The following is an 18093-nucleotide window of genomic DNA, read 5'->3' on the forward strand; positions in this document are numbered from 1 at the left end:
AAGAGAAATATGTGGGTTTTCCAAAACCGAATCAAGACCACATGATTGAAATGATACTGTTGAATATTCGGGGATAAAAGTATTTTCAAACAACTGTTCAATACTAAATACTGCAGGAAAACCAATTTTTTATGTTTATTTTCTTATTTCTGTCTTAAAAAAAATATACGACCGCACATTTTAATATTTAAAGCAATTGGTCAAGAATTCGTTTCATTTGTTAAGAAGTTTTTATTTCTACTTTCAACTGTACAAAAATAGCACAAAGTTAAACTCAACTGTACAATAACATTTTCAAGGACTTGTCCAGACGGAATGTTTCGAATCTTTCTTTTCACAATGACTGTTGGTCTCTGAAATAAGAAATTTCATCATAACCTATAATACTCATAATTCAGAAATGATTTATATCCAAATAGATGTAAATAATATAAAATATAAATGGATTTATCCAAATTAGTTCAATGTAAGTAACTGTAAAGTTATGCACTTTGGCATAATGTTGTATCCAATGTCGTATGATATCGGCAGAACGATACTTAAAGAAACTGATTGGGGTTAGATTTTTCTCTAATGGAGCGATACGTGATTGGAATGGCTTGTGTTTGTAGGTGATGAGAGCAGTTCAATTAGTATTTCATTTTAATGTCTTTTTTTTTTTAGTCTCATTGTCACACCCGTACATCATAGGGTTTTGGAAGTAAAGTCTGCTAAAAGAAGTGACAGGGTTGCATTAGTATGAATGAATTCGAGAAAAGATATGACTCTGGTGTGAATGATATGTCACTTCCTCCATGAGTCAGGGACTCATCGAGAAAAGCGACATTTCATCTACATGTTGGTCTGCATTACCAGAGGAATGGAAAGAAAAAGAAAGAAACTAAAAGGCATGAAAAAGGAGTATTGTCCTATGGGATGCTCATTATCAACGTGAAATTCAATTCTCTTTCTACATCAGTTTATCGGAACCCCACTTTTTTTTAACAATATGTGACTAAAAAAACTATTGACCATCAATAATCTTGATCCAATAATGGACTTCCTCTTCTTTAAGTTTGCTAAAATCATTAATTTGTTTATTGTATAAACTATATTTATTTGTTCTGTTTCTAAAGATTATAGTTTGAACCTAAAGCGGTAACTGTGATAGCATGTAGTTATGATCGCATGGAATTTGAATTTCCCATTATTATCAAGGCATTAGACTAATATTCATACATTTAGTAAAACAATCTTATCGACAATGAAAAAGAATGAAAAAAAAAACGTTTTCTCGTATGGTTTATTATGATTATTATTATAAATATACCGGTCACCTGACGGGCGGCTAGGAGACTAGTTATTGTATAATTATTTCTCACGAAATAAATGCGCGCAAAAATATGTGCTTCGCATCCGCTGACTCGCTGAGCTTCATGCGTAATTTCAGACAAACGACGTATAAATTCGAAAGATTTAATTCTCAATGAAAACGTGACTTAGCTAAGATAGAAAAATGAAAAAATATACAAACCCGTCCATTGTATCAAGTAAGGGATATATCGTTGCCAAAAGGCACATTGCCTCGAACGATACCCATGACCTACAGAGCTAGACTCTGGCTTATCGAAGATTAAATATTCTTTTCTTTCTGTTGTGTAAACAGGCCATTTTTGACTTTCCTCAGAGCCATCTGGGGATACATTTGGATTGCTGAAATAAACGAAAATTGCAGGAATTTAATTTAACTCAGCATAATATTAAAAAAGAAAACATCATACAGTTGTGCATACAATTACACCCCCCGTTTATTTATTTGCATCAAAGGGTTTGGGGAAGAGTTAAAACTTATCGTGTTAAAATCTAAATTTTGGCATTAATGAGGTTACTCTGTTACATAAAAACTAATGAGACAAAAACTAGAATTGAGGGTTCAGGGGAAACTAGATAACTTGTAATTTTTCGATAGGTAAGATATTTACTTTGTCAATATCAGCAAGAAGTGCTGTATCTGTCGTTTTTTTGTTGTATTTTATTTTCATACGTGGAGGGTGTTGTAGTTGTTGAATTGCGGACCAAGCAACTGAAGCTCTGAGCATGTGCATTAAGTTTATTAATCCCATATGTTCTTCTAGCTGGTTGCCCATTTTGTCGAATGAAAAAGTGGAATTTCTGAGTAGGGACAAACGCTGCCTCCTCTGGCTAACTCTCCTTCAGTTGAAAAGTCCCTATAATGGTGTTTAGTTGGATTCAGACGAAAGTTTTTCCAACCTAAAAGAATCGTTGACACCACCTGAGCTAAGGAATCTTCATACGATAACAGGCGCAATGTCTAGTACACATATTTTCTTTTATTACATACATTCATGACCTTTTCATCAACATTCAACAGCAATTACTACTGCTGATATTATTACTCTGCTATTGTATATAAAAGACAAAAAAAAGTCAGTTATTGCATCTTCGTTGCGGTAGTACATAGTGACAGAAAACATTTTGATAAAATAGAATATAAACACGTGATGTCATGGCTACTAATTGAAGATTCAGACGTGCTTCTATGTATATGTTCAGTCAGAACAATACAACTACTTGTTATCCAGATGTTTTTTCATAAGTTATTCTCTTCTCTCCCGTAGTCCTTAATGGACCGTTGGGTCACTCATGCTGGTAGGTCCTATTCTTTGTTAGCCTCCTCCAATCATTTCGGTCTCTTGTTCTTGATGTCAGTTGAGAAAGGGAGGAATTTGTCCATTTTTTATGTTATCAGTCCATTTTAATCGAGGTCGGCCCCTAACCCTTGATCCCGGAACGATTCCATCTAGTGCTTGCTTTAGAATGCCATTAGCCCTCTTCACATGTCCGAACCATTTCGTCTGTCTTCTTCTGATGACTGTCAGAATATTTTCCCTTCTTCTCCCATCTATTGAATCAATCAGTTTTCGGACATTTTCATTGGTTTCGTGAGCGGTATAGGGAATTCTCAAAAGTCTTCTGTAAGTTTTTATTTCAAAAGACAGGAGTCTCCTCTCATCTTCCCTCAATAAAGTCCAGGCCTCACAACTATACAAGAGGATAGAATTCACCAAGGTGTCAATTAGTCTTAGTCTGGTTGTGATTGTTATTCTGTTATCTCTCCACAATGGTTTTAACTTCTGTAGGGCCACGGTTGCCTTAGCCATTCGGTATTTAACGTCGGTTTTTGAGCGACCATCTTGACTTTACTTCCTAGATAAGTGAACTTGTTTACATTCTCAATTTGTTTATTGCCAATTTGTATCTTTAAGAAATCAATGTCTGATTTTTAGGTTATCATTGTTTTTGTTTTTGTAAGTTTATGTATAATCCGTATTTTTTTTAATGTTCCGAAAACGCGGTTGGTTATCTCTTGTAATTCTTCTTCACTTTCTGCCAGAAGACCGATATCATCTGCCAAACGTAAGTTATTTATTCTTAATCCGCCAACTACTATTCCAGTGTCATATTCATCAGTCTATGACATATTCCAGAAAACAATTAAAAAGAAGAGGGGACAAGATGCATCCCTGTCTTACCCCCCGTCTGCCCAGAACGGTCACTGCTGTAATTTTTAATTTCAATTCTCATATCAGATGAGGAATAAAGAGATTTAATAATCCTAATGATTTTGTTGTTAATACCATAATTTCTAAAATTTTCCAAAATGCCTCGTGCCATATTGAGTCAAAAGCTTTTTGAAGGTCTAAAAAGTTGTGACAGATTATTTTGTTATGTTCTATGTATTTTTCGCCTAATATGTGTATTGTAAAAATATGGTCAATTGTACTTTTGGACTTCCGGAAACCTGCTTGTTCATCTGACAGTCTGCTTTCTATTTTCTTTTCGATTCCTGACAGTAGTATTTTTAACAGGATTTTGTTTGGATGACTAATAAGGCTTATTGTTCTATAATTGCTACATTTATTGCTGTTTCCCTTTTTAGAAATAGGTACAAGGACAGAAGTCCGCCAATCAGAAGGCCAAGTCTCTGTGTTCCATACATCTTGGAATAAATTTAGCAAGGTGTCTATGATGATGTCACCTACTTCGTGTATCAGTTCCATTGTAACACCATCAATTCCCGGTGATTTTCCTATTTTTGAGAAGCTAACATATCTATATCTTATATGTATATTATTAATAATTATATCATGATCACGAATAAATGACTATTGAACGAAAAAATAATATTTTCGTACTAATAAGCTTTTGAGAGTATTAAACTTTAAACGGTCAATGATTATGCAATCACTGTAGAATGGAGATGCAAGAAATGTAAGTCTGCGATAAGATGGATAACTTTATAGAGTTTAAATATCGCAATCTTCTCAGTATACCAGAGACACCGCTGACTTACTTGGCTACAATGATATTGTTACCTACCCAATTTACTAGTACTGAAGTTTTCATTCGAAGTCGCCCAGGACATGAAGCTCTGTCCTTTGAAACGCATTGAAAGTAATGTGCGATATTGCAATACACGTTGGTGTCCAAAACCTAAGGACGAACACTATTTCTGAAGATTAATTTTGAGAGTATTAAAATTCCACAAATTCCGACATATCTGCTTGTCGCAATTTGTATAGCTGACGATTTCGAGTATAGAGCAGATACACATTCAACTTTTCGAATCACACAAAGGAATCACGTGGTAGCACTGAGTAGGATAAAAGACAAAAGGTTGCGCTGAGTGAACTGTGTTTGAAGAAACCTTTTTTCGTGAAGGTATAAAGTCGGAAACTTTAATGTCCCGTAATATCTCAAAGATATCATCTAGATGATCTTACGAGGGGAGGAATTATTGGAAACCATGAAGAAGGAGGCAGAATTTTTGATATGTCCGGAAACTTTGGAATCTCACACAGCATTGTATGCAGGCTCTGGGTAACGTTTCAAACCAATGGAATGTGTGTTCCAGAAAGTAGGCGTGAAAATGTTCTTGAAAAGATAAATGCGGCATTGCTGGAGTCCTGGTTGGGAAGGTATTATGTTTAATAGACGCACTGAGCTGGAAAAAAGGACTGTGACTGGTGAACGATATTGCAAAGAAGTTCGTCAACGTCATGTTCGATTGTTCCGTGGTGATGTAGGTGAATATTTCATTTTTATGCATGACAAGGCCACACTACAACATACAAGGGCAGTGGAGATACTTCTGCAGACCGATGATATTAATTGAATCGAATGGCCAGCACGCTAATCTAACCTCAACCCAATGATACGAAGAACTGCATCGCAGTTCGTGGTGGACACATTCCTGACTGAAATTTCTCTCCGCATAATTAAGTTAAGGGGATAATAAATCCCTCATTATTTTAAAGCGGGATACGAAACTCAGAGATCTAAATCTAAGAGTTTCATGCCGAAGAACTATCGGCGAGTCCAAGCGTAAGTCAACACCTGGTAGTACAACACTACGGCAACTCGGAGCAAAGGTGGAGCAAGCTCCCTCACTATCCTTAATATTTTCTCATAATGTAAATTATGAGAAAATATTAAGGCTAACAACTCCTAGGAGATGTATTACTGTTTTACATTATGAGGAAAGGTCACTACCCAGACCGGTTTTGACCTTTATTGAGGTCTCATTAGTGAGTAGGTGGACCTGAATAATACCAAGGTTTAAGTGAAACGAATTTACATACCTTTACTATACGAATTGCCGGAAAAGTGTACCCATATAGTCTCTCCGCATAGTTTTCTGTAAGCACTGTACATTAATTCCTTAACTTTGACATTAGGAAATTTGTAACATTTGCCAAAAACGTATTGCGATTTAATTTCTACAAATTATAACACATTTCTTGTGAAATTTAATTGATTAGTTGATTAGTATGCTGACAAAAAATTTTATGTCCATATTTGACTGTCGTCATGAAAATGTTTTTATACAGGTAAAAATGTAGTTCATCTTTGGACACAGTGTAGTTAGCACGGACACTAATTTTTTTTTGATGTTGTAGGTAAAACCTACAACACTTGTATTAAAAATTCGGCGTTATTTGATTTCTAAATTAGAGATAGATGTTGAAAGTTTTTCCACTTGGTTATACTATTAATTAAAGATACCGAGAAATTATTTTCTTGGTTTAATCCTTTATCCAAGTGTGAGTAAACAAAGTTTGCGCTTGAAGTAACTTCATGACTGGGAAGCTCTATAATAAAGGCTAATGACGTCACATCACTTGCCTTCCTAGAGTCTGGCTCCCTTTGATAAGACCTCAATAAAGGTCGAAACCGGTCTGAGTAGCGACCCTTCCCATAATGCTTAGCATAATACATGTCCATAAGGATACGCGCTTTGCATTATGGGATAATAAGACAAGTGATGTGAAGTCATTAGACACTATATACAAGTATCCCAGTCGTGAAATTATTTTTCACGCGCAAAATTTGTTTGCTTACACTTGGATAAAGTATTAAAACAAGAATATAATTTCTTGGCATCTATAATTTATAATAATTCTCTGTCCATCGCCTTACCATTTTAAGATTTTTCAGGAGAAGAGAAGTGATATCTTAGATTTAAATCAAAAATGCTATACAGAACGATTACAAGATTAGTCCATGAGAAGTATTCACGCTAAGTACATCCAGCGGAATAGATAACTTCGAATAAGTTAAACCCAACAATGTCTTTAGGAATTATCGAATGTAAAAGAAATTAACATCAGTGAAACGACTATGGATAATAGAGCAGTGTTATACAAACACTAATTTCGTGCTGACGTGGGTCATTTGAATTATATATATCTTGTTTTACGAATAAGGAGGTATCAAAACGTTTTTGGTTTTGGACCATTTCCCTTGTATACGCAAGCGTTGGAAATTCTTCTTTTTTTTTCTTACAATCCGACCGCTCCTTTTGTTACCGTAGATCGTACCATCAAAGCAAAAAAGGACAAATAATAAAAGAAAAAATATATGGGTTTAGCGATAAGACAGCATACTAAACTATATAATACAAAAACAATACAGAACTACTAAGAATTCAATACTAAATTATTCACCGAATAATAAATAATTTCCACAACATCAACCTTACCCTGTTCTGGCGAAATTTGCCCACATTCGCATTAGTCTTTTCGACAGTTGTATACCTTCCGATCCACTTTTCAGTACTTCATTCAAAAATAAGCCCATCGAATACATAATGTCTGTAGCATGTGGAACTCCCATCCACTTCACAGGAAAACCTTTAAAAAGAGGAGGTGACTGGTACTGGAAACTGTAGAGATAGACATCATTTTCGGCATTTGCAAACTCCCGAGCAAACTGCTCTGTAGGACACACAAAGTAACGATCGCTAACTGATTTATCCACACCACCAATGAAATCCGATCCTACCCAGTCTGTGTATTCATGGATAATGGCTTCTACAACTAACTCATCACTCGATGGAGAAAATGTCCTCAAAGCTTCTATGAATTCTTCATGTGTGATAGTAAGGTCATCCACCATTCTGAAAATATCAGGAAGATAAGAAGGGAGAAACATACTTCCTTCATTCAAACAAGTTCCAAGAAGAATACTCGTATTTTTGAACTGCTTAGCTTCCAATATCGTTTCTGGATTATCGTTAATGAATATTCCATCTACCACAGGAACAAATGAAAATTCAAGAAATTCTTGTAAATAAATTTCTTGTTCCACTAAATCATTTGCCTCTTTCTTACGTAGGCAATCCAGGACATTGTCAAGGTCATTCTTCTCATAGGGACAGTTAACCAGTTTCGCTAGTTGGAGACCTTGTTCAATGGCATTTGTCGTCTCACGTACGGCCCAAGGAGATGTTGCAGTTCCACCCTGTATGATGCCCCGATTGAATAATTTTTGACTGAAGGGTGATAACAGATGGTAACTTACACTTGCACCTCCAGCACTTATTCCAAAAAGAGTAATGGATTCAGGATTCCCTCCAAAGGCAGCAATATTCTCCTTTACCCAGCGAATGGCCAATGTCTGGTCCATTAACCCTGCGTTTCCTGGTGCATCGGAACGTCCAAAATAAAGGAAACCTAAAGATGCAACTCTGTAATTCATTGACACTGCAATAACATTTTCTTCTGAAACTAAAACCTTGGGATCGTTAATAAACGAGTCGGTTGATCCAAGAATGAATGCTCCCCCATAAATATAAACCATAACTGCAGCCTTCTTCGGATGTGGCTGTGGGACCCATACGTTTAGCTTCAGACAGTCTTCATTAGGATTCTTGGAAGCAAACATAGCCATCTGTTTTTCCATATCTTTATTCATTGGAATCTTTGCTTGCATGCATGCATCTGGTAACTCGATTGCCTCCAGTGTATCGGTCCATGGCTCGATGGGTTCTGGTGGACGGAAGCGTTTCTCACCTACAGGAGGTTTGGCATATGGAATACCAAGAAAAGCTGTGACTGACTTCTTACCCGGTGTTGGTATATTTTTACCTTTTATTGGACCGTATTTAGTGTTGACAATCAAATCTTCAGACGTTGCTTGGGTATCAGCACCATAATAGAAATATGTGGCAAGTCCAATAATAAATAAAAGGCAACTTCTGAATATCATAGTTGGCAATCTTTTTCAATTTACTGTTAGAGTTACCTTGGAAATAATCTGCAAGAGAAAAAAAATCAAAATCAGGTGAAATATAAGAATGGTTCTGTGAAAAGTTTAAACTTATAGCTGCTGCAGCTGTACGATTTATGTGATTTGGCATGAATACCGAACTATCTATCTATCTATCTATCTCTCTGTCTGACTGCAGAGAACCAAAAACCGGTTAATCCCTGTATATAAGATTGTTATGTTTACAATAAAAAAAAAATATATATATATATATATATATGATCTCGCGACGCGGAAGTGTGCAGGCGTGTCCAAGGTCGCTCTTGCCTAAAGTTGTATTTTGTGTGGTCGAATACGTCAATCAACTTCAATATTTATACCTACATAATCGTAAACACCTAATCTATCGCGTTAAAAATTTAGTTTCCTAAATTTGTGAATCTAGGAAAAGTTATTTTAAATTTTAAAAACTTCATTGTTCGTGTGCTTATTGTTACAACGGTATGCCTTCGAGTACCTGGAAATTGTGATAGCTTGCGTTTCCCCTGATTCGCCCGAGGCAATGGCCAGTATAAACCACAGCATATCACCACCAGCAGCAGCCGGTCCACGCCCGAGCTCAGCAGGAATCAGTGAAAGGTCGCAGAATTCCGATCAAGGAAAAGACGCCAGCCACAGCTCCAGAGAAGGAAAAGACATCAGTCGCAGCCCCCCGGACAACAACGGACAAAGGTCAGTACTCTCCGTCTCTTATGCCAACATTGTAGCTAATACCTCCGCGCGAATTAATACTACTGCAACAACGACCACCGCGCGTACAAACGTTCACCTAGCCAACCGCGTTTCCCGAGACAATGGAATTGTAATTTTCGCAATCGAAAATACCTCACTGGAAAAGTATCTAGACGCAGTAGCTCAACATGTTCCCCCAAAAAATATAACTCACATTTCAAGAGTTGCTGGAACCGTACAAATGTACTTTAACAACGCATCTTGGTCTGAGACATTAATTGAAAAGGGAATAGACATCGGAGCATGCCTCACACTGAAGGCCCACTTACAAATGAGCAGCTTCAGAGTTTTCTTAAAAAAGTTCGAGGCTCTTTACAAAAACTGCTGACAGCCTATGACTACGCTGTTGACATCAGTGGCCTTATCACCCAGCTGGAAGAATTAAGAACTATTCTGGCAGGAAAAAGAGGGAGAAAAACCACCAATCTCAGGAAAAGGATATACTACCTGATAAACGGGCTTGAATCCCAGCGGCAGCGTAACTATCCGTAAAGGAAGTGAGGATTACCGCACCAAATAAAACTAAACCATAAAATAATGAGCACCTCAATAAACCTCTCACTAAACGCTAGAGGATGTGCCACACCACCGCGAAACAGGTTGGTCCTGCAGCATATCCTTGCCCACCGGCCAGAAATAGTTATGCTGCAGGAAACAAACTTCCATTGCAACAGCAGAGCTTCATATCAACACTGGAAGAACTGGCTTTATACCATGCACCACTGTCCTGCCATACAACTTCATGGATCTGGAGTCAGCATTGGAATTCACCAAAACAGCGCTCTAAAAGTAGAAATAAACGATACCTTTCCTGGGTGTGCAATATATGCACTCATTACAACTCAGACAAGAAAGAAAATATATATCATTAACATATACATCCCACAAAATGACCAGCTTGCAGTGCAGGTACTGGAGTTTGTGCAAAACCACCTCAGCAAGGTCAATGACCACATATACTGGCAGGGGATTTCAACTGCACTCTGGATCCTGCAATGGACAGACAGCAAATGCCAAGATCATCGACACTCACTAGCTCAGCTTCTCCAGGATGTAATAAATGACTTCGAGCTGACTGACACCTTCAGACACTTGCACCCACATAAGAAAGTGTTCTCCTGGAGAGCCAAAGGTGGTCCTGCCAGTGTCCTATACCAGGCACGGCTTGACAGATACTACACATCGATGCACACAATACCCTACATCAGGAGAGTCACATACCATCCATCTCATGCATCAGACCATGATTCCATCCTTCTTAACATTTGCTTTCCTGGACACACCAGATACAAAGGAGGAGCATACTGGATATTTAACAACAGCCTACCAAAGGATACAGAATATCTCAGAACCTCCAAAATCTATATCGAAACTCTCATCAGAGATATACCTACTTCACAATCAATTTCCGAATGGTGGTCACTTTTTAAATCCAAAGTTAGGGTATTCACCCAAAAATATAGTCAGCGAAGAAATTTGAATAAGCATTCAGCCCTTAAAAATTTGCAACAACAACAACAGCAATTGCATCATCCAGAATCTGAGGAATACCAGTCCCTAGAAGCCACCATACGCTCACACCTAGAGCACTCTGCAAGAGGAGCACTAATAAGAGCACGACGCAAACATATTAACTTCGCAGATGCCCCCACAAAGTATTTCTTCTCACTAGAAAAACTCCAACAAGAGTGCACCACTATATCTGCTATTAAAACAGATAATGGAAACATCATAGAAAATCATGACGAAATCCTCTTATATACCTTGCAGTACTACAAAAATTTGTACCAAGCCAACCCAACATCTATGGAGGCCACGAATATAATTGTTGTTGATGAGAGTCTTTTCACATCTCCGATGTGAAAAGACTCTCATCAACAACAAGGAGTAACACAGAACTCCCCATCACGTTACACGATCTGAAAACTGCCTGCACCTCCTTACCTAAAGATAAATCTCCTGGCATAGACGGGCTCACCACTGAATTTTATCAGTCCTTCTGGGAACAGCTTGGAACTATCCTCTACGGAGTTTTTGTCGAAGCGAATACCAATGGCTTTCCACTCAATATGACAACATGAGTTATCAAACTCATTCCAAAGAAAGGAGACGCGACGAAACTAGGAAACTGGAGACCCATCTCTATCACAAACACCGACTGCAAAATTATATCCAAAGCCATTGCCAACAAACTTAAACCCGCTCTAAGCGAAATAATAAATAGGCATCAGAGCTATTCCATCCCTGGAAGATCTATCCACGAAAACTTACACCTCATAAGGGATCTCATAAGCATAGCGAACAACAACAGTGAAACAATGGGTCTTGTAACACTAGACCAAGAAAAAGCTTTCGACCGCGTTGAACACCTTTACCTCTTCAACTGCTTGAAAGCATTTGGCTTTGGCTCAGGCATCATTCACTCTATTAAAATGTTGTATGCCAAGGCACAGTTTTGCATGAAACTAAACAACAGGTTTACCATAACTGCACCATACAGCAGAGGTATTAAACAAGGCTGTCCACTCTCCGGTCCTCTTTACACAATTGCCATTGAACCCTTTTTGTGTAGACTCAGCATGCTGCTCAGAGCATGCCGCCCTAAACTTCCCTACCAAACCATAACCCTGGCAGCATATGCGGATGATGTTACAATCATAGCCCGCAAAGAAGAGGACTTCCACAACATACAAATAGCATACCAACAATATCAGGCAGCCTCAGGAGCCAAACTAAACACACATAAAACCATAGGACTGTGGTGTGGCAAATGGAAAAACCGAACCGATTCCCCAATGTCTGTTACCTGGTCCACAGAGCGAAACAAATACCTGGGGATTTACCTAGGAAACACACCCTGTTATGTGGATAAGAACTGGGAAACACTAAACAAGCGTTTCAAGCAAGTTCTAGGAAAGTGGGCAGCAATACGAGCCTCTGCCTCCACAAGAGGGAGAACAATAATTGTTAACCAAATAGCCACCAGTGTCCTTTGGCATACACTAAAGATTCTTACGCCACCAGTGCAATTCATCAAACAAATAAAGTCAACCATATATCCAGACAAATAAAGTCAACCATATATCGATTCATATGGAACAAACCAAACTGGCTTTCCTACTCCAAGCTATGTACTTCTCTCAAAGATGGAGGACAAAATTTGGTCTCCATTGACAACAGGATAACAACGTTCCGCGCTCGATTTCTCATTAATGCCCTACAACAGGGAATATCACACAAATGCACCACTGAGTATATTTTCACTTCTGCCACTAGAGGTCTCTCTCTCTCCACCACCTTAAGAATGACAACAGCTCAAGTGCCTGTAAATTTAACAAACTTCTACAAAGATGCCCTTCGACGATGGAAGAAGCTAAACCTCCAGCACACAGTGAAGACAGCATCCCTACCTGAAATCCTCATGGAACCCATCTTTCACAACACGATGGTAAGAAGCCCGATCACTCAGAAAGAATTTTTCTTTCCTCCATGGAGATGGCGAAGCGTGAGGATCTTGGGTGACATTCTTTCTCCAAGCCTTACCTGGCGCTTTCCAAATTCGCTCGAAAACCTGGAATATGGGAATGAGTCTGAGCAGATAGACATCGTAAAGGCCGCTTTTCAAGCCGCTATGCCTGATAGCATAACAGAAGTGGGGCTTAGCCCTCCAAACTCAGAAGTTTTGGCGCCTATCATTCTGATAAAAACCAATAACTCATGGGAAAAACTTACACCCAGCAACACCAACAAGATCTACAGCAGACTAACACAACAGTCGAACCAAAGCACTTTGTTGGAAAATCCTGCATCATCTGATCAAACACTATTTCAATGGGATCTACCATATCGCATAAGAGCCATCAAACCTGACGCAGATATTCAGTGGAGAATGTGGCATAATTCAGTGGAGAATGTGGCATAATATATTATCCACTCCTACTATATTACGAAAATTTAACTCAAATGTCTCAGATAACTGCCTCTTCTGCTACCAATTAGGAACGGTCCGGCATATCTACTTGGAATGCCCAGTCAATACTAAATTAATCAGTTTGACTCGGGAAACGGCAGCTCTTACCTGTGGTAGTCTTCATACAGAAGAGGAATATTTCAATCTCGTCCATGAGGAGTCAAATAACCATTCATTCTGCAATTACCTTTTCATCACCGCGAAAGCGGTAATATACAACTTCTACCTCAGACAAACAAGACCAGACAGCACAGCATCTTCACAGAGAGAGGCAACTGACCAACTCACTGCAGCCTTCCTACAAAAGGTGAGAAGTCGGATCCTACACGAGCATCACCACCATAGGCAAAAAAACACCTTAGATATTTTCCACCAAGAAAGGAATCCACGGAATCAACTCCTGGCTGAGCAGGGCGACTGCATTATAATCCACTTTCCAGCATAGAAGTGACACCTTTACCCCCCCCCCCCAAAGAAATGGGGAAGAAAGAAGGATTGTTGTGCTTAACAGTGCGAAAATTAATCAGCTGGCACTCTCATGTAAATAGATAATATTGTGCAATAGTAACTTCTATGTTCTTCCACATTTATGTTCTTATACAGTATCATGTTAAAATAACTCTTAATGGCTTTAATTTAATTTAAAAAAATGTAATTAGCCTTATAAGTGACTTCGATGTAACATACCTCAACAAGAGTATGAGCATGTAACCTCTCTGTCTGACTGCAGAGAACCAAAAACCGGTTAATCCTGTATATAAAATTATGTTTACAATACAAAATATATATATATATATATATATATATATATATATATATATATATATATATATATATATATATATATATATATATATATATATATATATATATATATATATATATATATATATATATATATATATATATATATATATATATATATATATATATATATATATATATATATATATTATTGTGTGTAATAAATACCAAATTTAAGTTGCATTTTTCAATAAGTAGTACAATAAATCCAGTAGGTGAGTTTTGTTTACAAAAGGAGTGGGGGACACTCCTTAGTCACTTTTAGGACATGGAGTTGTAGTCATCCCCAGATTCATTGTTGAAGATTAATGCGATCTCTAGACCGTATGGATAGACCTGAAGACCATACAACTATGCAACACTGCTGCTATCTTTGTCTAATCCTGAATAGCAGCTTTATAAAAAGGATATCATGTACCCATTTCGATTTCATAGTTAGATTAAAACCTTCTTGACAGCTTATGAGAATATAATCTTCGGCAGTGAAGTTACCTAGATTACCACTACTTAAGAGATAGGAGCTCAACCGAGAAGCGCATATATTCGCTCCTTTTATTAGTGTGTTTACGTTCACTGGCCTGACAGCTGTTTCGAACTTATTGGTCGTCATCATTCTGGTGTTTTAATAAACACTGTAGCGATGTGCAGTGTTATGTTCAATTTTTTTTGAGTTGATTACTTATGTATTTGAGTTCCTTGGATGGGGAAACGCTGCTTTTCAATCCCAAATCAGCAAAACAGAAGAACACATTCCATTCCCCTCGCCTCACACACACACACACACACACACACACACACACACACACACACACACACACACACACACACACACACACACACACACACACACACACACACACACACACACACACACACACACACACACACACACACACACACACACACACACACACACACACACACACAGAGGGATAGAGAGGAAACACTTCGTATCCTAGAATGCTCTCAGTCTTCGATTTCACAATTTTAGAGCAACAGAATTGCTCGTTTTTGTTTACACAGTATAAAAATTGACAAAGTAAATGACTCTTGTAATTTCTTCTATGAAATTTATTGTTTTAATAACCTATAACATACATGGCAGTAATAATAAAAGCTAAAGAGCGATATAAATCCAGTTACAAGATCATATTATCTTGATTTGTTTTCATCCTTCTTCCGTTTCACTCTTTAGTATTCACGGTGATTCTGTCGAAAGAGGAGTGCATATGATGATAAATCAGAATTCGCACGCTGTCTCGCGAAATAAGCGAAAATCACATAATTTTTTTCCAAAAAAAAAAAAAAGGTTACCTTGTGTTGTAATTATTATTATTATTATTATTATTATTATTATTATTATTATTATTATTATTATTATTATTCGTGATACCTCCAAGGAGTCCGAAGACTCATCGCGGGAGGACACCTACAACTGTCTCAACTACTACACCGAACCTCTACTACGAATCATCTCCATCAACGCCATCTACCGCCCACCTCCACCACTACCACAACCAGTATTTTTTGTCTGTAAATTGCGTGTGTTCTGTAATGCAAGATAAAATTAAACTCTGAGCAGTGCGACTGACAAGTTTCACTATGGTAGGTATTATTTTGTTCTACTTTACACGGATGTTTCTTTCCTGGTTGTGACAAAAATAAAATAAAATAAAATAAACAAATAACGTTGCCTGTTATCATGTTCCGCTTAAACAATGAGAGATGAAATTTTTTTTTTATTATTTTCATATCTTATAAGATAAGATCGCAAGGTCTCAGGTTAAAGGAACGACTTTCGACCACCAATCTATTTTATCTCCTTTTTTTTCCTGGAATGTTTCACTCTAGGCGATTTGAAAACAGGTTACTATACATCTATAGCGGTTATCTTAAGGTGTTTAAGGTCTGCATCTTAAACTTTGGATAGTGACGAAGATAAAGGATGCGATGATGCCTTCATTCATTTGTTCTTTCTTTCTATTCTTTTCATATCTTAGAACTAGTGATTATCAACTATTTGGCCGACGTCCACTTTTCAAGGACATGATTTCAAAATCGATTTTTAATTATACAAATTTAATTATCGTTTTATGACAATCACCAAAGACGGAAACAAAGGGAAAACATTACATAACATGTAATTTATCATAAAAATTATAATTTTTAAAACTATATACAAGAGATTTCATGTATTTTTTTGGTTTGTTTGTTTTAAGTAATCATTCACGCATAGATGGAACCACAAAAAAAAAATAGAAAAGTAAAAATTACATCAACGAAATGCATAAAATATTCTTAAAATAAAACATATCTCATCGACATAATATTATTTACTTAAACCGTCCCCCAAATCAACAGTGGGAGTGGGAGGAATTCTCAATAGATAAACGCAACCCTTCATTATTATACTTAATTGTATATAATACGGAAATGGCTTCATAAGTATAACGTATTTCACATTTTTAAAATAGAAATACAAAATTCGATCTGTATCAAGTAATTTGCAACAGAAATCTTAACAAAACTTTATGGAACTAATGGAACTTTAACAATATTGAACTAATTCTAAATAGTTAAAGTGAATATGTGCTGCTACCTGAGTTACCGGTAGCAGTCTATGTAAACTATATAATAGTCCAAAGATTCTATAAAAAGATGAAAATTGTTACTAAGTCACTTCTCTAATTCTCTCCCTCACTCGGCTTGAAATATCAAACGCATTTCTATAAACAATCATGAAAAAAAAAAAGAAAAGTATTCTCAACGACCAATCACTTACTGTAATTAGTTACCTACCTCTGACCCTTGATCGTTTCTTAAGTAGCTGACTTCGAAGTAAGAGCGAGACTGTACGTATTTGGAAGACTAGCGCAAATGCGGAGAGTCAACTGTTACCATCGCTATTGAAAGGACTTGAAGTTATCGGGGAAAATGTCACCCTGATAAAGTGAAATACAGCAAAGATAATTAAAGTTATTAGATTAGAGAATATTTGGCTTTGTGCCAATGAAAAGCACCTAACGATGATGGGCGTTTCCCATTTATATCAAGGTTGCATGCGTATTATTCAAATTAAAATAATAAACTACGATATCAGTGCCAACTAGAAATTTTGAGAGTGCACGTTTATTAATCTAAAGTACTGTATTCCTTTTTTTTAAGCAAAAATTTAGTTAGGTGGATTGGAATTAAAGCAGAAGCAACTAATCATGAGGGTTTCGTGTATTTTATCTATCATTACCCGATGCCTCAAGTCAGTTTATTGTAGAGGATGATTTTATAGTTTTCGTTTTATTCTAATGTTTCTTATATACGTGTCTTCCATACCGGGAAGTGTTTTCTATTCGTTTTTCCGTACTTCACTTCAAAAATAATCTCTCGAATCTTCTCTCAAATTAAGATTTACATTTTATTTTAATTATCCATCTCAACATCCAAAAGTCTTTCGTAATTTCGCTTAACGCTTGAGAAGTAACTAATGGACATTCTTGAGGAGTGACCATTCTTCAAGTCTGACAACTGAATCGTCTAACTAATTCAATGACAAGTGAGCATTCATAATGACTACGCTGAATTTGGGATTGGTCTAATCCCCTTGTTGGATGTTAGCGAATAACTTGGTTACTGATGGGTGAACCGTTTGGCAATTGCTGTCGTTAGTATTAGCGAAAAGGTGTTCGATCATGAGCGTTACCGATTTTTTTCTGAGAGAAAAAAAAATAGTTGATGATTCGGAGTGCCTGACGATAGCAGCACGTTATCTATCTGAAAGAGAGTGAGTTCCACGATCAATTCTCGTGAATATACGTGACGAGAAAGCAGAGCTTCCTGTAGAAAAGCTCGCTTGTCCGTGCAAGAGATATCGACTAAATTGGGAACCTATCTAAGAATGTCTTAGAAAAAGTTCCTCCAGATAGACTTGAACGTATGTTAGGGAAACCTTAGCGCAAAGGATACAAACTTTTATTCCTGAA

General features: G+C 37.1%; 1 protein-coding gene across 1 annotated transcript; it reads right to left on the minus strand.

The window, feature by feature from the left end:
- Window positions 1-211: 211 nt before the first annotated feature.
- Window positions 212-17037, minus strand: LOC150093324 (acetylcholinesterase-like). The gene is made up of 4 exons (XM_090413810.1): window positions 16916-17037; window positions 7043-8598; window positions 1514-1692; window positions 212-353 (listed from the first exon to the last, which is right to left on the minus strand). The coding sequence occupies exons 2-4, from the start codon at window positions 8548-8550 to the stop codon at window positions 295-297; spliced, it is 1746 nt and encodes a 581-aa protein (XP_090269936.1). The 5' UTR covers window positions 8551-8598; window positions 16916-17037; the 3' UTR covers window positions 212-294.
- Between the last annotated feature and the right edge of the window lie 1056 nt (window positions 17038-18093).

The sequence above is a fragment of the Typopeltis vanoorti genome, chromosome 24 (assembly GCF_054136105.1).
Source record: "Typopeltis vanoorti isolate ZY-2024b chromosome 24, IOZ_Tvanoo_1.0, whole genome shotgun sequence".
Taxonomy (NCBI): Eukaryota; Metazoa; Arthropoda; class Arachnida; order Uropygi; family Thelyphonidae; genus Typopeltis; species Typopeltis vanoorti.

Bases quoted from the DNA above. Each gene is read 5' to 3' on its own strand.
- LOC150093324 (XM_090413810.1), bottom strand. From the start codon at position 8,550: ATGATATTCAGAAGTTGCCTTTTATTTATTATTGGACTTGCCACATAT. The intron at 1,693-7,042 runs GTAAGGTTGATG...CGTTTATTTCAG, and splicing joins GCAAATTTCGCCAGAACAGG to CAATCCAAATGTATCCCCAG. The intron at 354-1,513 runs GTTTGTATATTT...TTCTTATTTCAG, and splicing joins TTACTTGATACAATGGACGG to AGACCAACAGTCATTGTGAA.